A 24,456-nucleotide genomic window follows, 5' to 3' on the forward strand; every position below is an offset into this window, starting at 1 on the left:
AATCCCCCCCTGGGGGGGAAACAGCGGTCCCCTGGCTTTCCACCAAGACTGTGGGAAATTTGCCCTCCTGAGAATCCATTGCCCCTGTATGCCAGACAACCAAGGGTTAACTGCCCCCTTACAGCAAGCGCGGCAAGCGCAGCCCACCGCACCACACTCAGGCACAATGAGACCCCCACAGGGAATATACAGACTGAATACAGGCAATGGAACACAGGAATAGAAGGATAAAACCTGAGGAGACTCCGCTGCTGCTGCTGCCTCGATCGGTGCTTCCAGGAGAGAGGAAGTGATGCTGCCAGGGCGCTCTATGTAAGCCTATGGAGGCTACAAGAAAATGGCCGCCGTGCATGTAAACCATGCGGCCGGAGCGGGCGCCGGTAAAATGGCGCCGTTTGGCGCCGAAATCGCCGCTCCACAGTGCATAAAATCACACACAATATCATCCCATAATATGGATACATGTTAGATCGCCGCAGCGATCGCTGTATATGCCCCAACATGCCATTAAAAACATGCCCCACAGCACACAGCTCCTCACACTGCCCAGCCTGACATACTCAGTGTCATACAGCTCCCCCCCCCCCTTGCAGCCCACAGCATGCAGCCGAGAGATAGGGAGACAAGCAGTGTGATTAAAGGCAGGTTACACAGTCCCAGACTGAGACCCCCCCAGACAGACAGGTCCCCACATAGATACACTTACCTCACATGGCGTGGGGAACCCGCACAGGCGAACAAGCCGCTGCACATGAGGCAGGGAGAGTCGCTACTCAAGACGCACACAATGGCGGTTCAGAAACCGCACAGCGTCCGGTGAGGTAGCCACCTCACCAATCATCCCTGCACCGAACAGGGATGGGTCGTTCACCGTGCCAGGAGCGTTACCTGGCTGAACGCTCGATGGCAGACTGGGAAGCCACTGACCCACGACCTGCGACCAGGGGGATCAGCCCGAGACCCAGTCCGCATGATCCTCTTCGTCCGAAGAACTAACTAATGCTGACAAAAATAACAGCTAAGTAAAGGTAGAGAGAAAACTCAAACAAAATATCAAAAAGAAGAAAGAGTCTGGGACAAAAAGTCCCAGCACAGAGAGAGCCAGCCACTCCTGACAAGCTAGACATTAAAACTGAGATATGGTTGCAGGAAGTAGGAGGGTATTGACTGAGGGGACCACCCCTTGAGGGTGGGATATGTTAAAGCTTTATTGTTAACATATTCTGTTGCCTAGCTACTCCTTCGGAGCAAAGTCTAATACCCCCATATGTGACGAATATGAAGAGGCGGCGACTGTCGGAGGACGTAAGAGAAACTCTCTTCTTCAATGTGTGGGTAATTGGAATCGACCGATTATGGGTGGAGCCAATTATTGGGGACCGATATTCACTTTTTTTGAAGTATCGTTCATGAACTTGCCGATTTGATCGATATTGGCGTCGCCCTGCTGCGGCAGCCATCTTTTTGGGGCCCACTATGTCATCAGCCCGGGTAGAAGAAGCCAGGACTAAGGTTTTGAACTGCGAGGGACACCCACACACGACGTCATTACGTCGGAGTTCTGCCTTCTTGTTCTACCCAGATAGGGCAAAGGCCGCCGCCGCCTCCCTCGGCTTGCACAGTGAGTGCATGCAAATCCATAGCCCCTGTGCCAGCCAGCCACCCACAGCAAGGTGCCAGCCAGCCACTTTACAGCCCCTGTGACAGGCAGCTCCCCACAGCCCCTGTGACAGCCAGCCACCCACAGCAGGGTGACAGCCAGCCACCCACAGCAGGGTGACAGCCAACCAGTCACCCACAGCAGGGTGCCAGCCAGCCCCCGGCACCTAATATCGGTTATCGGACTGAAGGGTGACAGGTATCGGCCCTGAAAGAAATTATATCGGTCGATTCCTAGTGGGTATAACTGAAGCCTCAAGGGCAGCCTTTGTCAACATTTTCAACGCAGAGGAACCCTTGAAATAACGTTTCAGTCTCAGGGAGCCCCTGCTAAAAATTGCATTGTACTATACCTACAACTTATGATACATTACATTAGTGTGATGATCAGTGGGAAGAATGCTCCTTACACTTGTGGTCATTTGGAAGAATTTGTGTATGAAAAGTGCTGCACTGTAAAAGGTGATGATCAATGCACCAATAAATTACATTAAATCACAATAAAATATAAACGATAAACAAAATATATCTCAATTCATGAGAGTCCATGATTATTAGGCTCCGTTCACATATTGGCCTTGAATCATTGCAAATCGCGGCAATCCCGTGCATTTCCCATGACTTGCAATGGCACCCCAAACGCGGCGTGTTTTTGCCACGATTGTCACCCAGCGAATCGTAGTAAAATCATACGACGCCTATCGCCCCAAAAAAAGTACAAGAACTTCTTTTGAGCGACAGGCATTCCACGATTCTGTCCGCGATCCGAGATGCCAATATGTGAACAGAGCCTTACATAACCATACCTTCAGCTGAATATTGACAAAAACTTGCTAGGCAGCCCCAAGTGTGCACAACCTAGCCAATTTCTGTAAAACTTTTTTTTATTTTATTTTTTTCTTGATCACTCTTTATTGCTTGCTTAAAAACATAAGAGAATGTGCCTTTTTGATATTTTTACAGGCAAGTAAAAATCCATTTATCTTAATCATATAGTACAGGACACAGAACTTAAATTTGTAGACTGCAGGACATTCCCAAGCAATAAAATAAGGGGTGGGCAACAACATAGCAAACAGTACTGTCAACAGGCTGACAAAAAGCAAAGGTTAAGAACCCGAAAAAACACTCAGATGGCAGCTTGAAGCACCTTGTGGCTAAGGCTTGCATCCACTGTGGCCTGAACATCCACTTGGTAAAACATGTAGAACAGATTAACCCAGGACCAGGTGACGGCCTTGAAAATCTGGGATATAGAAGTTTGATGCTGAAAAGCTCAAGAGACACCAACAGCCTTGGTGAACTGAGCTCTGACGGACAAGGGAGGAATAATATCCTTGAGGGTGCAGGCCCTAAAAATACCTTTTTAGGGCCTGCACCCTCAACATGCCCTTGATGAGGTCCTACAGCCAAAACAAAGAGTGAAACACAGGCTGCTGCTGGTCAGTGGCTGATAGTGTAAAGTATTTTGACACTTTCTTTTGGAGTTTCTACAACATTCTTCTTTTAAAATTAACATTCCTGCTCCGAGGGGAAGAAGCTTTTAGTGACTCACTTACCAGGCACACTACAGTAGAGAACCTCACATGATCTGGCTGGAGCACGTAGATCCTGAGGTGGTGTCAACAGTGATGGCTCTTCAGCACTTTGTATGTAGTGGTAAAATCCAGGAATAAGAAAGGTAATATTCTAAAACACAAAGCCCAAACAAGAACATAATTACCAAAACAACTTCAAGCAAGTAAGCATTTACTCACCTTATAGTTCATAGGTGTCCAACCTTTTGGCTTCTCTGGGCCACATTGAGTGTAGAGAAATTTTCTCGGGCCGCATATTAAATATATACTATAGTTGAGGTATACAAGTAATAAAATGCCGCCGCGCCCCCTTCCCGCGCAGCCACGCCTCCCCCCCCCGCACTAATTTATTTAGCACAACTAGAGGATGATCAAATGAAATGGAATCAGTATACAGAGGTTTACTTCTTCTGAGCGATAATAAAGGAACACTCTAACCACCATGACCACTTCAGTGATTTGAAGTGGTCATGGTGGTAGGAATCAGAAACACTGCACATGCTCCCCCTCCCCCCTCTGAGGCAGCCTCTGCCTACCTTTAGTTGGAAGCTGCTGTGGCCGTGCCCCCTGACCTGACTTCCCTCCTCCCCAGCAAAAAAAAAATTGTCAGGGGGCAGTGGGCCGCATTGCCTGAGGTTCCGGGCCGCATGTGGCCCTCGGGCAGCAGGTTGGACATGCCTGTTATAGTTGGTATTTGAAGCTTCTTACAGGAGTAAGAGACTGCGAAAAGGGTACTTGACCACTGGATGCTTTTCAGATTTTGGAGATGTAACAGTCTGACATATTTTATTGCTTTCTAGTCTGTCTCAGAAGTTTATTTTTATGAAAACAGAACCTTTTTCTTGTCCTTGACACTGATACCAAGACCTTTCAACAAAAGTATAAATATTGGTCCCACTTATAATTCATATGGACATAAAAATGATTTGGGAATATGGCTCTAGTTACAAAGACAAGTTTTTTTTTCACAAAAATACTTTTCACTGCTACTCACGCTTTTCAACTGAGTATACCTGTTTTTAGCCATGGAGGACAGTTAAAGGATAAGTTCACTTTTCTTACCACGTTACACCCATCTTCAGGCTGTAACATGTAACAAACCGACTGGCCCTCTCACCTCCCTGATCAGACAGCTAGTGGGGTCCCCCACCCACCTGGCCGCATCACTCATTCACAGTGTCCTGTAAATGGAAAACTACAAGGTCTGGCAGCCTCTGCAGCTGTCAGGTTGTAGTTTTCAATGAACTACCAAGGCGCTGGGGAGCGTCATGGTAGGTAGTTCATGATCTCTTCCTGTCAGATTGTATCTGCTAGCTGTACGGGATGTATGGGCAAGCAGTTACACTGGCAGATCTGCTGGAGACCTGCATGGCACCATCGATCTGCTGAAAAAAAAAAAAAAGTGAAATAAAAAGTGAACTTATCCTTTAACCACTGCCCGCCCGTCATATAGCAAAATGACGGCCGGAAAGTGGTTGCTCTATCCTGACTGGAGGTCATATGATGTCCAGCAGGACTGACCACTCTGCGTGGCCCCAGGGGGTGCACAGAGCGGTGATCAGTGGAGCGGAGTGTCACTCTGACTCACCGCATCTCCGATCCCAGTAATGAGCCTAATGACATAGGCTCTTTGCCATGTGACCAGCTGTGTCCAATCACAGCTGGTCACATAGTAAATAGGAAGTGTCGTTGATCAGCTTTCCTCAGTTCGTGCCTGACAGGCACCAGTAGAGGAGAGCGGATCGGTGGCTCTCCTGAGAGGGGGGGGGGGTCTGTGCTGGTAATCAGAGCCACCAGGGATTGCACACCCATGGCCACCAGGCAGGGATGCCAATCAGGGCTCAGGGACCCTTTCAGTGCCCTCATCAGTGTTGCCCATCATTGCCATCTATCAGTGCCGCCCACTAGTGCCCCTCATTGCCATCAGTGCTGCCCACCAGTGCGGCCCATCAGTGCCACCTATCTGTGCGGCCTATCAGTTCCCATCAGTGCCACCTATCAGTGCCCATCAGTTCTGCATATCAGTGCCGCATATTCTTGCCTCATCATCAGTGCCACTCCATCAGTGCCACTCCATCAGTGCCACCCCATCAGTCCCTCCTCATCAGTGCCACCCCATCAGTCCCTCCTCATCAGTCCCTCCTCATCAGTCCCTCCTCATCAGTCCCTCCTCATCAGTCCCTCCTCATCAGTCCCTCCTCATCAGTGCAGGAAAAAAAACGTATCTATTTACAAAATTTTATAACATAAACAAAAAAAATTTTTTTTTTCAAACTTTTCAGTGTTTTTTTTTTTGTGTAGCAAAAAAGAATAAACCTTGCGGTGATCAAATACCAAAGGAATGCTCTATTTGTGGGAAAAAAATACATAAATTTGGTTTAGGTACAGTGTTGCATGACCGCGCAAATGTCATTCAAAATGCAACAGCGCTAAAAGCTGAAAATTGGCCTGGGCAGGAAGGGGTTGAAAGTGCCCTGTATTAAAGTGGTTAAAGCAGGAAGATTTTCCTGCCCCTGGCTTATCTCCGAGAAAAAAAAGCAATCAGCAAAACCTATCTAAAGTTGGCCACAGACTGATCCAAATATTATTCAGTGAGTGTTCGCCCGGTTCAACAAGTCGATCGTTTAAACAAACTCAGAAAACTTTTTTCAATCGGCAGCTGCAGTTGCTGGTCAGGGTGTTCTGACAGTGGCAAGTCCTGCTGTCAGAATGCAATTTTCCAGCAGAGGGATTTTTCCATCCACTTTATTTGTGTTGCTGCAGGAGTTCAGCCAGCTGTTTTTTTTTTTTTTTTTTCCCCCATCGAAACCAAAAAACACTACCTGTCTATGGCCAGCTGATCAGAAAAACCTTCTGTGTGCAGCAGCCCCCCTCAGTCCCCCATCTCTATCCAGCAATGTCCACGAGTGCCTCAGCCATCCTGGTTTGGCTGAGAAACAGCAGCAGCGTCATTGGCTCCCGCTGCTGTCAATCAAACTCAGTTAGCCAATCAGTAAAGAGAGGGGGTGGGGCCGAACTGCAGCTTCGTGTCTGAATGGATACATGGAGCTGCAGCTTGGCTCAGGTGCCCCCATGGCAAGCTACTTGCTGTGGGAGCACTTAACAGGAGGGAGGAGCCAGAAGCTCCAGCCATGGACCCAAGAAGAGGGGGAACCAGATTGCATTGTGCAAAACCACTGCACAGAGGAGGTAAGTATAACATGTTTGTTATTTTAATAGGAAAAAAAAGGCTTTACAATCACTTTTAACTGGTCAGCTGGGGAAGTTGGTGAATGTCTGGTCAGCTGGGGAAGTTGGTGAATGTCTGAGGTACCAAGGATCACTTGGTATATTCCAAAGAGTTATTAATGCCCATTTTGAGCAGCTTCTCCCCTGTTTTTTCTTATTTTTGAAGATTTACATTCTGTCACTAGACTAAAAGGCATTACATTTTATTTTTAATGGCATTACAAAAAGGGAGTAACCCTATAAAAAGGATCACAGTATACCTACAAAGTTTAAAAAGACAATTTTTCTAAGCAACTTAAGGATGTGGCAAATTCCTACCTTTCCCAGGAGCTGTGTACGGTCATATCCAAACAGAAAGCGTGAAAAAGTTCCATTTAAGCCTTTTATGGATCCATCAGGAAGGAGGGTGATCAGGCCACTGATAGAGGACAGGACAGTTATACTGCCATAGTATTCTTCAACTGAAGATACACCTTCAGCAAAGTCTTCTATCAGAGTCAGACTAAGAGGAAAAGTGACACCATCACGTGACATGCCCACAACATTCTGGTGCTGGATACTCTATAAAAAAAACAAAAACAAAAAAAAAAAAATGAATACTAATATTATACAGGTGCATCTCAAAAAATTAAAATATCATCAAAAAGTTAGTTTATTTCAGTAATTCAATTTAAAAAAATGTAACTGCAGGACAGCACCGCCAATTCAGACACTCTGCGGGCAGAGGTAATAGCCACCAAAAAGGCTATCTTCTGTGACAATGTAAGCAGAGGAATTTCCCTAAGTTTTCAAAGGGAGGTTTTTGAAGAACAGACAGTACCATGTTAAGATCCCACGGAGGTAACAGGGACTGTATCGGAGGAGCCACATGACGAATACCTAGATAAAAGTGCGAATCAAAGAATGCGTAGCTAAAGGGCATTGAAAAAACACCACTAAAGCCGACACCTGGCATTTAATAGTACCCAAGGCCAACCGCTGCTCAACCCCTCTTTGGAGGAAAGCCAATATTGTAGCCACTGAAAAGGAGCGTGGATGCACCCTAAATCGATTCACACCATGACATGTACGATTTCAACGTACGATGATAAATCTTCCTGGAGGTAGATTTTCTAGCCTTCAACAGTGTAGGAATCACTGAGTCAGAAAGACCCCTATCCTTCAATACTTTGCTTTCAATAGCCAGCGACTGCAAATCAGGATGGAAGATTAGTCCTTGAGACAACAGATCTTTGTTGTTTCATATTATTCATAGCGCGCGTTTATAATATCATCAAGTTTGAATAAAACCCTTGAAAAGCGTTCCCGGGAGAGAACTGGTACAATCACCCCTTGCAAGAGCAGGTCCTGTACCGCCCCTCGTAGGTCCCGCAACTGATCTGGAGATAGGTGGAGATTGGACGAGAAAATTCTGTCCGATGGTCGGGACCTGAATTCGATCTTGTAACCCGATCGGATCAGTTCGTATACCCAATTGTCCTGAATCAAGGAGGTCCATGGTTTCCGGAAAGAAACAAAGACATCCCCCCACCCCAGATAGAGGTGAGGGCGTCCCTTCATGCAGACGGGAATTTGTCTGCAGTAGTGATCGACCGATACCGTTTTTTTGTTGCCGATACCGATATTTTGGCCATTGAATATCGGTATCGGCCGATATTTTTGTACATTTAAAAAAAATATTTTTTATCACTTGACAGGTATTCTTGTGGAGGGATCTGGGGGTCCAAACCCCTCTTCTGCACTTAAAAGCTTTCAAAACGCCAAGTTTGGCTGTTTTGAATGCTGTCATTTTTTTAATCTGGTGCCGAGTACCTGGCTATGGATACCGATACCGGGGTAATGCCTCTAGCTGCAGGCATCACTCCGGTACAAGCGCTTTCCCGAAATATCGGCAATATCGGTCACCTTGGTGGCCGATCCCGATATATCAGGGAAAGTGCATATCGGCCCCCTATATATTGGCTTTGCCGATAATCGATCGATCGCTGGTCTGCAGATCGGGGGGGGGGGCCTTCTCTCGGCTTACCCGACCATGTCTTATTTAAACTCCCAGAAGACCTAAATGGCTTAGATCCTTTCTACTGTGTGCCAGAGGCACAAAAAAGGCCGCCTGTGGGCTGTAAAATAAGGCCGCCGTCTATTATGTGATGACTTGCCCTTGGAGGATTGAGAAGATGAGTACTCTTCCTATCTGTAAGTCCTTTGATCAGTTCACCCAATGAGGATCCAAACAAGCGGTCCCCCGTAAAAGGCTTTTTAGAAGCCTGGTCTGCAGACCAGCTTTTTAGCCACACCATGCATCTAATGGCTACCCCTTTCGCGGATACTCTGGCTACAAGAGGAGCCGCATCTAGCAACCTATCACATATAGATATGGCTTGGACCATTTGGTCCATTTGCTCTGCCAGGCCCAGAGGGAGCTGTTCTGTTTCCAGGTCACTTCTTAGTAACTTTGCCCATTCTGTTATGTTCTGGGACACCAGAGTGATCACGATTATCGGTTTAAGTAATGAGCCCGCTATCACATGCAAGTGGCGGGACAGAGACTCAATCCTTCTATTCACAGGGTCTTTAAAGACCGGAGACTCCTCCACCAGGCCACAGTAGATTTGTTCAGTCTGGAGACCGGATGATCCACCTTCGGTGGAACGGTCCATTTTGTGGTTACAGCATCCGCGAATGGCTAGCGTCTCTTAAAACGCTCCGGCACCACTAACATGCGTTTGAGGCGCCCCCATTGGTCAGAGACAATTTTGTCTTGCCTGACTGCTGGGATTTGCGTTGTGCCAAAACACACCTGCGTCTCTGAAGCTGCAGAATCATCCCGCGCTGACACTATAAGTGCCTCCCCCAGCGCGTTTTCCGAGTGCGATGACGCAGAACCCTCAGGGTAACCTGAGGGCGCGGCGGCTGGGGAGGGCAAAACTGCCGTTAAGGCAGGAAGGGGTTGTGACCCGGAGGTCCCCGCAACCACAAGGAGGGGGATCTGTAGGTGAAACTTGTTCCTGGGGCTCCATATGAACCCTGGAATAGCACAGTGTCACTTTAAGAAAACTTCCAAAAAATTGACCCACACCACTGCACCAGCTGTACTACAAGTCCCAGCCACTAGCACTGCAGATAGCAGGGAGAGAGGGAGAGATAGAGAGAGAGAGAATCCTACAGGGACCCCAATAGACATACCACCACTCGATATGGAGGAGAATAGGATCGGTCTGACTGTGCAGAGAAACAATCTTCACAGGAAGAGGAAGTACCTGTGTCATCACTAGAGTAAAGGCCTTGCTGCTCCCTGCTGTCCAGTGTTCAAGGATTCAGAGAAAATGTCCACCCAATGCATCCCTATGGGAAAACCACAACAACATGGCCGCCCATGCATTTCAATGGGAACTTCTGAAAAATGGAGCTGAACAATCCTACAATAAAATGGGGACCCCCTCCGCATGCCATGCAGTCTCCAGGCCCCTCTGAGAGGTCCAGTGATCTAGTGGCATCGGGGGTCCTCCACCAGGATTACCCCCCCCCCCCAAGCTAAAACTGAAGTCCCAGCTGGGAACTAGGTCCTACTCCTAAACTAGGCAGAAACAAACTGAATCCTATAGGAGAGAAAGTAGGTGTATGCCTACAGGGACTGCCCCATAAGCGTGGTAAGGTTTTTTCCTGCCTAGTGTCCTACTCCTGTAGGGGGCAGCATAATCCAATGGTTAGGAAGAATATGGAGCTGCGTCTGTCAATGAACGATAGAGAAAAAAGGTTTTCTTTAGTTATACTTTTAGTCATAAAATGATGTTGCTGGAGAGCATGCAGGTAGTGAGGGAGTGTCTGCAAAAAAAGTTGAAGGAGATACAACAAAGGGAAAAAAAAACAAAAAACGTTAAAACAAGTATTTTATTTAGATAAAAATACAAATATTTATGAAATACAGTGCTATAGCAAACTAAAAGGAGTTGTAAGGGCAGAAGGTTTTCTATCTTAATGCATTCTATGCATTAAGATAAAAAGCCTTCTGTGTGAAGCAGCTTCCCCAGCAACCCCTAATACTTACCTGAGCCCCATCTCTTTTCAGCGATGTCCATGAGTCCCTCAGCCACCCGGGACTGACTCCCCCTGATTGACTAAGACACAGCCGTGGCGCCATTGGCTCCCACGGCTGTCAGAGTCAGTTAGTCAATCAGGAGAGATGGGGGTGGGGCCGAACAGCAGCACTGTATCTTAATGGACGCAGGGAGCTGCAGCTGCTTGCTGTGGGGGCACTCAACAGGAGGGAGGGGCCTGAGAAGAGGAGGAGGATCCAGGCTGCTCTGTGCAAAACCAACTGCACAGAGGAGGCAAGAATAATATGTTTATTAAAAAAAAAAACAAGAAAAAAAACAAGACTTTACAATCACTTTAATGCCAATAAGCAAGGATTTACGTGTACTTTATGATTTAGGCTGCAAGGCCAGGATTTTATCATGACATCTTAACAAGATTATTTCTTCCAGCAAAAATGCCTTGTTTTGTAAGTGAATGTTTCTAAGGAGTTGCGGTATATGTTTTTTATCACTGTGTTATTTATTTCTTTATTTCACTGCTGTAATTTACATGTCCTTAAAATAATTCCAGTCATTTCTATAGAGCACACAGTTACTATGGACATGTCTGACTAAATGGATCTTAAAGATCCATTTAACCATGGATCTTAAAGAAATAAATGGTAACCTGCAAACATAGCTATAAAAGCAGGAACCTAAACTCTGTATAGCAGCAAAAGTGCCTGAAACTCAAGGTGATATAGAATTAAATTCCAAAGAGGTAACTTGAGCTTGAGCCCATCCACTCCCACGCCTTACAAATTAATTGGTGAGGCCATCAAGTAAAGTTATGGACTAATATTGAGCAACTGAATTAAAGTGTGGGTGGGCATCAATTTCACAAGTAGATATTTGAACAATGGAACATCCTAAAACCCCGTACACGATCAGAATACCATACAAAAAAATAATGCTTTCAAACTGATCGTACGATAATCTGACCATTAGTACACAGTTGTAGTCTGAAATTTTCCAAAGGGAAAAAACACAAAAAAACTGAATTTTTGTAAAATCTTACCGTAAAATTCCTTTCTCGGAGTCCTCCGACAGTCGCAGCCACTTCATAATCTTCACTAATGGGGTATTGACCTTTTCTCCGTAGGAGTAGCTAGGCAACAAGATTTGTTAATATAAAAGCTTTTAGCATATCACACCCCTAGGGGGCGGTCCCCTCAGTCAATACCTCCCTGCTTTCTGCATTCTCAACTCCGTTTCAGTAGCATAGCAGTAGAGTACATAAACAAACCCCAAAAGAGGGGCGGGGGCGGCGACTGTCGGAGGACTCAGAGAAAGGAATTTTACGGTAAGATTTTACAAAAATTCCGTTTTCTCTTACATCCTCCGACAGTCGCCACCACTTCATAATCTTCACTAATGGGGACGTCCCAGAGCAGTGTAGACATGAGGGGTGGGAAAAAACGCAGCCGCGCCTAAAGCAACGCAGTACCCACATCAGAGAAAGGAACCTTACCAAAGTAAGAGAACCAACTGTGCAACAGGAAAAAACATGCTCAACAGGAGCAACAACCCAGGAAAGAACAAGTAACCTAGGGGTAAAAAACACCCCAACAGCCAAGGACCCAAACAAGGGACCCTAAGGCACTGCCGCACTAAGAACTTTACGGCCAAAGGAAGCATCTGCCGATGCCTGAACATCCACTTTGTAAAATTTGGAGAAGGTGTGAACGGACGACCAAGTCGCCGCCTTACACACCTGGGCCACAGAAGCCTGATGACCATAGGCCCAAGACGTACTCAGAGACCTGGTAGAGTGCGCCTTCACAGGGAAAGGAGGAACCTTCCCCTTCAAAGCATAGGCTTGCTCAATGGTCTGTCTGATCCATTTGGCGATGGTCGCAGCCGACGCTGCCATGCCCTTCCGAGGACCCTCTGGAAGGACAAATAGAGAATCCGACTTGCGAAAGGATTTCGTCGACGACAGGTAAACCCTGATCGCCCGAACAACATCCAAGGAATGCAAAGCCACCTCCTTTGGATGCTTCGGCTTCACGCAAAGCGAAGGCAAGACAATATCCTCATTGAGGTGAAATTCCGAGATCCTCTTCGGAAGAAAAGAAGGGTTAGGTCGTAAGACCACCTTATCCAAGTGAATCACCAAGTAGGGAGAGCTGTAGGACAAGGCCGCCAGCTCCGACACCCTGCGAGCCGAAGTGATCGCTACCAAAAAGGCAACCTTCTTGGACAACAGAGACAACGAGATCTCCCTGATCTTTTCAAAGGGAGCATGCTGTAACACGGACAGAACAAGGTTCAAGTCCCATGGAGGTAAAGGATCCCTCTGAGGAGGGGCCAAGTGCCGCACCCCTTGAACAAAGGTGCTAACCAAAGAATTAGACGCCACAGGGCGTTGAAAGAGAACAGCCAACGCAGAAATCTGACCCTTAATCGTGGCCAACGCCAAACGCTGGTCCACGCCCGTTTGAAGGAAGGCCAACACTCTCGATACCGAGTATGAGCGAGGGGAGTACCCCCTGGACTCACACCAGGCAAAATACGCCTTCCAAGTACGGTAGTAAATCTTCCCCGAAGAGGCCTTCCTAGCCTTGATCAAAGTGGGAATGACCTCAGGGGAGAGACCCCTATCCTTCAGGACCTGGCTTTCAACAGCCAGGCCGTTAAAGCCAGCGACTGTAAAGCAGGATGGAATATCGGTCATTGAGACAGGAGATCTTCTCGAAGAGGTAGACGCCACGGAGCGTCGACCGCCAGATTCACGAGGTCTGCGTACCAAGACCGGCGAGGCCAGTCTGGCGCCACCAGAATCACCGTGTGCGGTTCCGAGGCCAACCTGCGAAGGAGCCTGGACAGCAGCTGAATCGGTGGAAAGGCATACATCAGACGATACTGATGCCAGGGCGCCACCAACGCGTCCGAGGCGTCTGCCCGAGGATCGCGCGTCCTTGCTACGAACCTTTCCACCTTTAGTGGAAGACGAGACGCGAACAGGTCCACATCTGGGGAACCCCACTTCACGCACAACATCTGAAAGACATCCGGGTGAAGGGACCATTCTCCCTGGTCCAGGGTCTGGCGACTCAGATAATCCGCCTGCCAGTTCTCCACTCCCGGAATGTGAACTGCCGTTATCGCCGGGACGTGCGTCTTGGCCCAAGACAGAATGTCGGCTACTTCCCGAGCCGCTCGGGCACTCCTGGTGCCCCCTTGGTGGTTGATGTAGGCCACCGCTGTGGCATTGTCCATCTGCACCCGAACCGGACGGCCCTAAAGCCTGTCCGTCCAACGCAGAAGGCAGAGATTTATTGCTCGCAATTCCAGAATGTTGATCGGAAGGGAGGATTCCTCCCCCGACCAAGTTCCCTGGGCGGACAGAACGCCCAGAACACCACCCCAGCCCGACAGGCTGGCATCCGTGGTGATCACCGTCCATGACAAAGGACGAAATGACTTGCCCCCCGACACCGCCGGGGACTGGAGCCACCACGAAAGACCCCTCCGGGTGAGGCGGCTCAACGAAATCCGCAGATCCAGAGATTGCGGACGCCCGTCCCACTTGGCCAGGATCTCCGCCTGTAGATCCCGTGTGTGAAACTGGGCGAAGGGGATCGCCTCGAAAGCCGAGACCATCAATCCCAGACACCTCAGTGCTCGTCTATCCGGACATGTATGAGTGTCCCTGAGGGACCTGACTTCGTCCTGAAGTGTCCGGAGCTTGTCTTCCGGCAGGAAGACCTTCGCTTGAACAGAGTCCAGGATCATCCCCAGGTAGGGAAGACGAACCGACGGACACAGCGTCGACTTTGGAAAATTGATCGTCCAACCGAACTCCTGCAGAGTGTGCATCGTGATGGACAGGTCGTTCACCAGGCCCTGACTGGTCGTAGACCGAATCAAGATATCGTCTAGATACCCCAAGACAGAGATGCCCTGGGCTCTCAACAAAGCCAGAACCGGCGCAAGCACCTTGGTGAAAACCCGCAGAGCCAAAGCGAGACCAAAGGGTAACGCCACGAATTGGTAATGATCCTCCGCAATGGCGAATCGAAGGTACCTCTGGTGACCTTCGAAAATGGGGATGTGAAGGTACGCATCCTTCAGATCGATGGAGGCCATGAATTCCCCCGGAACCAGGGCAGCCACCACTGAGCGCAGGGATTCCATGCGGAACTTGCGAACCCGCACAAAGCGGTTCAGAGCCTTCAAGTGCAGAATCGGACGCACTTTGCCCTCCTTTCTGGGCACAGTGAACAGATTGGAGTAGAACCCCCGAAATCTGTCCCGATGAGGCACCGGAACCACCACTCCCTGAGCCCGCAGATCCTGCAAACGCTCCGGAGACAGCTGAAGATTTGAGGGAAAAAATCTGCTCGCCGGCCGAGAAACTCGATCTTGTATCCAGATCGAACGATTTCCTGAACCCACCTGTCCCGAATGCGGGCCAGCCAGGGTTGAAGAAAACCGAGCAAACGTTCCCCCACCCCAGAACCGGGTGAGGGCGCCCCTTCAGGCCGAATTGGCATGGGCAGCGGGCCCGGACTGGCCGGACTTCTGCTTACCTGCCCACGACTTCTTCTGGGAGCCTTGGCCCTTGAAGGGCTTGCCCTTGTATTGCGACCGAAAGGCACGAAAGGACCCCTGAGAGGGCCTAAACGAGGTATTCTTCTTACCGCGAACAAACCTATTCTTGTGAGAATTGGGTAAGAGAAAACTCTTAACCCCGGAGATCCCCTTTATCAGCGTATCCAAAGACTCGCCAAAAAGGCGAGATCCCGCATAGGGCAAATTAGCTAAAGTCTTGCGAGATGATTGGTCAACCGACCAGCATGTCAGATCAGGCGACGGTGCAAAACCGCCACACTAGAGAGGCGTGCAGCCAAAAGGGACTAAATCCAAGTCCGCATCACACAAATACATGACACCCTGATGAATTTGATCCACCATAGCCAATGTTGTCGGCGGAGCAGAGTCAGCCACCAGGGTGCGCCTGAGCACCTGCGTCCAATCCGCAATAGCCTGGGCTGCCAAAATGGAAGCAAAAATAGGCTTCAGCATAGAACCGGCAACCGTATAAGCATGACGGGAAAGAGACTCCGATCTCCTGTCCGTAGGGTCCCGGAACACCGGGGTATCCTCAGCAGGAATCGCGGTAGATTTATTCAAAATCGCCACCGCATGATGCACCTGAGGCGGCACACACCAACGCTCATCAGTGGTGGGCGTAAAAGGATAACGCAGCTTGAACTTACTTGGCACAGTAAATGGCTTTTTTAAATTGCGCCATTGCTCATCAACAGCGCGCTGAAATTCCGCAGGGCAGGGAAAAACCTGCGCTGTTTTGCGCTTCCTTTGTGTCCCATAAGAGGACAGCAAAGCAGGAGGACATGGTTCATCCTGCAAATGCAGTGTTTCCTTGATAGAAGCAACCAACTCATCCATGAGTGCAAGCTCTTCAGGCGAGCCAGGGGGAGAATTATCAACCCCTTCTACCTCAGCCTCCCCCTCAGACCCCCCAAGGTCCAGAGATGAACGAGACCCTGAGAAGGGCACTCCAGCCATAGCAGCCCCATCGCCCTCAGAATCAGAGGAAATAGACAATCTGGGCCGTTTTGCGGATCGATCAGCCATTAGCATTTGCACCTGAGAAGCCAAGTTCGCCACAATAGCAGCCAGATCAGCCCCCTCGGGGGATGCAGCAGCCCCTTGGCCCCCCACCAAGGTGGGAGGGAACTTGCAATCCTGAGAATCCATGCCCCAGCAACAATAGCCCCCTTTAAGACCGCGGCGAGCGTAGCCCACCGCACACTCTGCATAGATTGACCCCCACAGGGATAAGAACACTGAGCAGGGAAATACAGGATAAGGAGAAGTAAAAACCTGGAGAGGCCACACAGGCTGCTGCCACCGATCGCTGTCCCAGAGCAAAAGGAAGTGATGTAATGACTGACCGCCCTATAAAGCCTACGTAGGCTACACAAACATGGCCGCTCGGCTGAGGCATATTTTGGGCAATTGCAAAATGGCGCCGACATGTGGCTGTACATCGATCGCCATCAAAATGGCGGCGTTTGGCGCCAAAACACCGCGCCCTACTCACTTAGGGCCGGACACCACAAGTTTGCCTCAAAAAAATGGCGGACCGCAATAGCGGCCGCCGCACAGCATGTCTAACCCGTCTGCCCACACAGCACACATAGCAGATCGGGAGAGCCCCCCCCCCCCGCAGCCCACAGAAAAGGCAGCTATTCCACACAGGAATCTGACAGGGAGCTCAGCACATATACAGACATGCAGGGTCACACAGTCACAGACTGACACCCAAACAGACAGGTCCCCACATAGAAATGTACTTACCAGTCCGGATGGCGTGGGGAGCCTTCTCTAGCGACCAAACCGCTGTACTGAGGAAAGGGAGTGTCGCAGCCAAGACGCAGCGGAACTGTGGTGCAAAACCGCAAATGGCGTCCAGTGAGGTAGCCACCTCACAGGCAGCATCCCTGCAGCGAACAGGGATGGGTCGTTCAATATGCCAGGGAAACCTGACTGAACGCTCGATGGCAGGCTGGGGAACCCCTGGCCCTGAGCCCTGGGAACCAGGGTGGCCAGTCCGAGACCCAGCTCCGCACAATCGTCTTCATCCGAAGAAACTAAACTAAATGCTGAGAAAAATAACAGCTAGTAAAAGAAAGAGAAAAATACTCAAACAAAATCAAAAAAGAGAATAGAAAGCTGAGACTGAGAGCCCCAGCACAGTATCAGCCAAGCTACTCCTAAGCTAGGCATTAGAAACTGAGTTGAGAATGCAGGAAGCAGGGAGGTATTGACTGAGGGGACCGCCCCCTAGGGGTGTGATATGCTAAAAGCTTTTATATTAACAAATCTTGTTGCCTAGCTACTCCTACGGAGCAAAGGTCAATACCCCATTAGTGAAGATAATGAAGTGGCGGCGACTGTCGGAGGACGTAAGAGAAAGAAAGTTTGTATAATTTTCATTTAAGCACTACAGTTTTCATCATAAAATACAATATAAATATTCTACAACACATTACAATCACTCAAATTTTTATTCTGTCGTACGAGATTTTTAGTACTTTAGTGACCTATTCATTTTCGATATGGAGATTCGCATCCAAAAATAAATAAATAAAAACGGAAGATCATTTGCCCAATAATCTCATAGTGTGTACTCGGATTAAGTTTAAGGCCTCCAAGAGAGCTCCGACAGACATTTAAGGGAATTATACAATGGTCCCTGTTCATTTAAAATTTACGAAAAACAGTAGAGCAAAGACCTATCAATACCCTTCCACTACATACATTTTTTTGTAAATCTAATAAAGATTGTACCATATGCCTATGTTTGTAGCCAGCTGCACAGCCATATTGAAGTCTTCCAAACTACAGCATTGCCACAGGTTTTCTTTTGAGCAGTCTTATACCTCATACCTACAATGAGATTATCTGACGAATGATCGACCGTTTTTTGGTGCATGCCACTCTCATATCGAAAATGAAGAGGTTATTAAAGTTACAAAAATTCTCGTACGACAGAATACAACTTGGGAAGTGATGATTGTTTGGATTATAATGTATTCTTTCATTTCCAAACATGCGTGGTCTTGATCTTCTGATTTTCTTTAGACAAATACTGTACTGATTAAAATGAGAATTTTACGATCTGGTATTGTACGAGAAACATTTTTTGTGCTTCTCCCTTCGGATATTGTTGGATGAATGGTCGCCATCGGCTCTGAAAGCTGTGGACCAACAATCAGATTATCGTACGATCGACTTGAAAGTGATTTTTGACATCCGATTTTCTGATTGTGTGTGCTAGGCAATAGGTAGGACACAAACATCTTTTGTATGTTCCAAAATTAAAGATAATTTATGCAGTTGTATCTTTTACCTGCGACATCTCTTTTTTATGGTTGGGAACTTGAACTGATGGCATCAAGTCTGTAATGTGCTGCCCAAGAACCTCCTCTGGGTCCGTATAGCCATAAAGCTGCGCACAAGATAGATCACAGGAAACAATTCGCCCCTAGAAGCAATAGAAGTAGTGACCCAATAAAGAAATTAGAACTATGTAATTGGAAACAATAAAGATGAATTACATATATACACATATACATACATACATATATACATATACAGTGGGTACGGAAAGTATTCAGACCCCCTTAAATTTTTCACTCTTTGTTATATTGCAGCCATTTGCTAAAATCATTTAAGTTCATTCTTCTTCCTCATGAATGTACACATAGCACCCCATACTGACAGAAAAACACAGAATTGTTGACATTGTTGCAGATTTATTAAAAAAGAAAAACTGAAATATCACATTGTCCTAAGTATTCAGACCCTTTGCTCAGTATTTAGTAGAAGCCCCCTTTTGATCTAATACAGCCAGGAGTCTTTTTGGGAAAGATGCAACAAGTCTTTCACACCTGGATTTGGGGATCCTCTGCCATTCCTCCTTGCAGATCCTCTCCAGTTCTGTCAGGTTGGATGGTAAACGTTGGTGGACAGCCATTTTTAGGTCTCTCCAGAGATGCTCAATTGGGTTTAAGTCAGGGCTCTGGCTGGGCCATTCAAGAATAGTCACGGAGTTGTTGTGAAGCCACTCCTTCGTTATTTTAGCTGTGTGCTTAGGGTCATTGTCTTGTTGGAAGGTAAACCTTCGGCCCAGTCTGAGGTCCAGAGCACTCTGGAGAAGGTTTTTGTCCAGGATATCCCTGTACTTGGCCGCATTCATCTTTCCCTCGATTGCAACCAGTCGTCCTGTCCCTGCAGCTGAAAAACACCCCCACAGCATGATGCTGCCACCACCATGCTTCACTGTTGGGACTGTATTGGACAGGTGATGAGCAGTGCCTGGTTTTCTCCACACATACCGCTTAGAATTAAGGCCAAAAAGTTCTATTTTGGTCTCATCAGACCAGAGAATCTTATTTCTCACCATCTTGGAGTCCTTCAGGTGTTTTTTAGCAAACTCCATGCAGGCTTTCATGTGTCTTACACTGAGGAGAGGCTTCCGTCGGGCCACTCTGCCATAAAGCCCCGACTGGTGGAGGGCTGCAGTGATGGTTGACTTTCTACAACTTTCTCCCATCTCCTGACTGCATCTCTGGAGCTCAGCCACAGTGATCTTTGGGTTCTTCTTTACCTCTCTCACCAAGGCTCTTCTCCCCCGATAGCTCAGTTTGGCCGGACGGCCAGCTCTAGGAAGGGTTCTGGTCGTCCCAAACTTCTTCCATTTGAGGATTATGGAGGCCACTGTGCTCTTAGGAACCTTAAGTGCAGCAGAAATCTTTTTGTAACCTTGGCCAGATCTGTGCCTTGCCACAATTCTGTCTCTGAGCTCTTCAGGCAGTTCCTTTGACCTCATGATTCTCATTTGCTCTGACATGCATTGTGATCTGGAAGGTCTTATATAGACAGGTGTGTGGCTTTCCTAATCAAACCCAATCAGTATAATCAAACACAGCTGGACTCAAATGAAGGTGTAGAACCATCTCAAGGATGATCAGAAGAAATGGAAAGCACCTGAGTTAAATATTTGAGTGTCACAGCAAAGGGTCTGAATACTTAGGACCATGTGATATTTCAGTTTTTCTTTTTTAATAAATCTGCAACAATGTCAACAATTCTGTGTTTTTCTGTCAGTATGGGGTGCTATGTGTACATTCATGAGGAAGAAGAATGAACTTAAATGATTTTAGCAAATGGCTGCAATATAACAAAGAGTGAAAAATTTAAGGGGGTCTGAATACTTTCCGTACCCACTGTATATATATATATATATATATATATATATATATATATATATATATATATATATATATATATATATATATATATATATATATATATATATATATATATACACATACATACATACACACACACACACACACACATATACATACACATATACACATACATACACACACACACACACACACACACTATCTCACAAAAGTGAGTACACCCCCCCTCACATTTTTTGGAATATTTTATTATATCTTTTCATGTGACAACACTGAAGAAAAGACACTTTGCTACAATGTAAAGTAGTGAGTGTACAGCTTGTATTAGATTGTAAATCTGCTGTCCCATCAAAATAACTCAACACACTCAACAACAAACCGTACACCCCTAAGTGAAAATGTCCAAATTGTGTCCAATTAGCCATTTTCCCTCCCTGGTGTATCGATCTCACTCTATCATACTGGTCACTGAAAGTTCAACATGGCACCTCAAGGTAAAGAACTCTCTGATGAGCTGAAAATAAGGATTATAGCCTAGGACATCTGTATGTAGAACAAGAAGATTGCCAAGACCCTCAAACGGAGCTGCAGCACGCACGGTGTCCAAGACCATACAGCAGTTTAACAGGACAGGTTCCACTCAGAACAGGCCTTGCCATGGTCGACCAAAGAAGATGAGTGCACTTGCTCAGCGTCATATCTAGAGGTTGTCTTTAGGAAATAGACATATGAGCGCTGTCAGCTTTGCTTCAGAGGTTGAAGGGGTGGGGGGTCAGCCTGTCCATGCTCAGACCATACGCCGCACACTACATAAAATTGGCCTGCATGGCTGTTGTCCCAGAAGGAAGCCTCTTCTAAAGATGATGCACAAGAAAGCCCACAGTTTGCTGAAGACAAGCAAACCAAGGACATGGATTACTGGAACCAGGTCCTGTGGTCTGATTAGACAAAATCGACTTATTTGGTTCAGATGGTGTCAAGCGTGTGTGATGGCAACCAGGTGAGGAGTACAAAGACAAGTGTGTCTTACCTACAGTTAAGTATGGTGGTGGGAGTGTCATGGTCTGGGGCTTCATGAGTGCTGCCGGCACTGGGGAGCTACAGTTCATGGAGTCAACAATGAATGCCAACATGAACTGTGACATACTGAAGCAGAGCATCATCCCCTCCCTTCAGAGCCTGAGCCGCAAGGCAGTATGCCAACATAACGACCCCAAACACAGCTCCAAGACGACCACTGCCTTGCTAAAGAAGCGGAGGTTGAAGGTGATGGACTGGCCAAGCACGTCTCCAGACTTAAACAGCTATTGAATATCTGTGGGGCATCCTCAAACGGAAGTTGGAGGAGCGCAAGGTAGCTAACATCCACCAGCTCCATGATGTCGTCATGGAGAAGTGGAAGCGGACTCCAGTGACAACCTGTGAAGCTCTGGTGAACTCCATGCCCAAGAGGGTTAAGGCAGTGCTGGAAAAACTGGATTTTTGTACTTACCGAAAAATCCTTTTCTCTGAAGTTCATCGACAGACGCAGCTCCATATCTTCTTTAGACCACTGGGTTATGCTCCTCCCATCAGGAATAGGACACTAGGCAGGAAAAAGCTTTACTACGCATATGGGGGCTGTCCCTGCAGGCATAACCCCACACACTCGGCTACAGCATCTAGGTTTTGTTGCAAGCAGTGTTTAGAAGACAAAAAAACTCCCATTCACTCAGAAGCAGAGAGGCGGGTGCTGCGTCTGTCAATGAAATTCAGAGAAAATAATTTTACGGTTAGTACAAAGATCCAGTTTTCTCTATCGTTCGACAGACGCAGCTCCATATCTTCTTTAGATCATTGGGATGTCTCAAAAGCTGTATTTTCATGAGGGGTGGAAAGACAATGCAAAAGGAACATAACTCCCCAAAGGCTAAACGTAGCCAACCAGGTAATATGGAGCTCAACCAGGAAAAACTGGAGCTCACCTAGAAAACACCCTCAAAGAGAACAAAAGATTCTCTTTAAACAGCAGCCTGCAAAACCTTGCGGCCAAGAGGCATCCAAAGGTGCCAACACGTCAACTTTGTAGAATTATGTGAACTTATGCACAGACGACCAAGTCGCCGCCTTGCAAACTTGCATCACTGGTGCCTGATGGCGAAAAGTCCAAGAAGCACTCAGCGCTCTAGTAGAATGTGCCTTCACTGGGAAAGGAGGGACCTGAGCCTTCAGAGAATAAGCCTGAACCACCATCTGCCTGATCCATCTGGAAATAGTTGCAGCAGACGCAGCCAAGCCTTTACAAGGTCCCTCAGTAAGGACAAAAAGAGCATCTGATTTTCTAAAAGACTCAGTGGCCCCCAAGTAAACCCTGATCGCCCAAACCACATCCAAAGAATTCAATGCAATTTTCTTGGGATGCTTGGGACAAAGTGAAGGCAGCACAATGTCTTCATTCTAGAAACCACCTTAGGAAGAAAAGACTGATTTGGTCGGAGTACCACTTGATCTCTATGGACCACCAAATAAGGCGAGAGGCAAGACAACGCCTCCAATTCAGATACTCTGCGGGCAGAAGTGATAGCCACCAAAAAGGCGACCTTCTGAGATGAAATCAAAGGAATCTCCTGAATGTTCTCAAAAGGAGGCTTTTGAAGAACTTATAATACCAGAGTGAGATCCCATGGAGGTAGCGGGACCGTCTTAGGGGAGCCATAAGGCACACTCCCTGAATGAAGGTACGAATCAATGCATGCGTAGCTAACGGGCGTTGAAAATATATAGCCAAAGCCGACACTTGGCCTTTGATAGTGACCAAAGCCAGCCGCTGTTCAACCCCTTTCTGTAGAAAGGCCAAAACCCTAGTAACTGAAAACAAGCGAGGGTGCCCCTTCAGCGATTCGCACCATGAAATGTACGATTTCCACGTACGACGATATATCTTTCTGGAAGTCCACTCCCTAGCCTTCAATAGCGTAGGAATCACAGAGTCAGAAATACCTCTATCCCTCAACACCTGGCTTTCAACAGCCATGCCGTTAAAGCCAGAGACTGTTAAGCAGGATGGAAGATCGGACTCTGAGACAGCAGAACTTCCCTGAGAGGAAGTCTCCAAGGAACATTGGCGACCAACCCTACTAGGTTTGCGTACCAAGACTGGCGGGGCCAGTCTGGAGCCACCAGAATGACCGAGATCCCTTTCACCTTTACCCTGCATAGAAGCCTCGGCAGGAGTTTCAGAGGAGGAAAGGCTTAAATCAGCCAATACCGACCCCAAGAGCCACGTCGGCTAGAGGATCTCGAGACCTGGCTATGAACCTCTTCACCTTTTTGTTGAGATGAGAAGCAAACAGATCGTCCTCGGGTTTTTCCTACAGGACACAGAGGAGATGAAACACCTCCAGGTGTAGGGACCACTCCCTTGATCCAACACCTGACACCTGGTATGTGCACAGCAGAGAGAGCTGGAACAAACTGTTCCGCCCAGGCCAAAATCTCAGCCACCTACCTGGCTGCCAAGACATTCTTGGTGCCCCCCTGGTGATTGATGTAAGCCATCAGTGGCTCAGACAAAGCTTTATTGCCCTGAGCTCCAAAAAACATTTAATCTGCAGTTTGGACTCTTCTACTGTCCAGGATCCCTGGGCACAGAGCTTCCCCAGTACCCCCGCCCCAGCCCGACAGGCTGGCATCCCTCACTTACCACCGTCCAAAACAACGGGAGGAAAGACTTGCCCTGGCATAGTGCTGGAGAATGAAGCCACCATAACAGAGCAGATCTCGAGTTGTGGCTCAACTGAATCAAAACATCCAAGGACTTTGGATCCTTGTTCCATTTGACAAGAATCTCTCTTTGCAAAGGTCTGGTATGAAACTGAGCAAACGAGAATCTGAGAAGACAGATTGTTTGCCAAAAACAACTGGATTGCCTTTGCAACGTCTGCAGCTTGTCCGGGGGAAGACAGAGCCTTGCCAAAGCAGAATCCAGAGTCAGGCCTAGATAATCCAATCTCGAGGAAGGTATCAGGGCGGATTTCTTGAAATTGATGTTCCCCCCAAATGCCTGCAGGGAGTCGTCAGTGACCGTCAGGTTGCTCATCAGGGCTGAATGAGAGTCTGCTCTCAATAGGAGATCGTTCAGATACCCCAGTACGGCAATCCCCCATTGGCGCAACAATGCCAACACCTGGG

At 47.6% G+C, this 24,456-nt stretch overlaps 1 protein-coding gene across 2 annotated transcripts in view; it reads right to left on the bottom strand.

The window, feature by feature from the left end:
• Positions 1–24,456, bottom strand: part of PASK (PAS domain containing serine/threonine kinase) — a 181,408-nt gene that overhangs the window by 84,626 nt on the left and 72,326 nt on the right. For both annotated transcript variants that reach the window (XM_082251172.1, XM_082251171.1), the window contains exons 6-8: positions 18,423–18,557; positions 6,783–7,025; positions 3,219–3,348 (exon numbers count right to left, since the gene is read on the bottom strand). In XM_082251172.1, coding sequence (XP_082107298.1) covers positions 3,219–3,348; positions 6,783–7,025; positions 18,423–18,557 — 508 coding nt within the window. The remainder of the gene's footprint in view (positions 1–3,218; positions 3,349–6,782; positions 7,026–18,422; positions 18,558–24,456) is intronic.

Source organism: Pelophylax lessonae (assembly GCF_965119305.1).
Source record: "Pelophylax lessonae genome assembly, chromosome: 3".
Classification (NCBI taxonomy): Eukaryota; Metazoa; Chordata; class Amphibia; order Anura; family Ranidae; genus Pelophylax; species Pelophylax lessonae.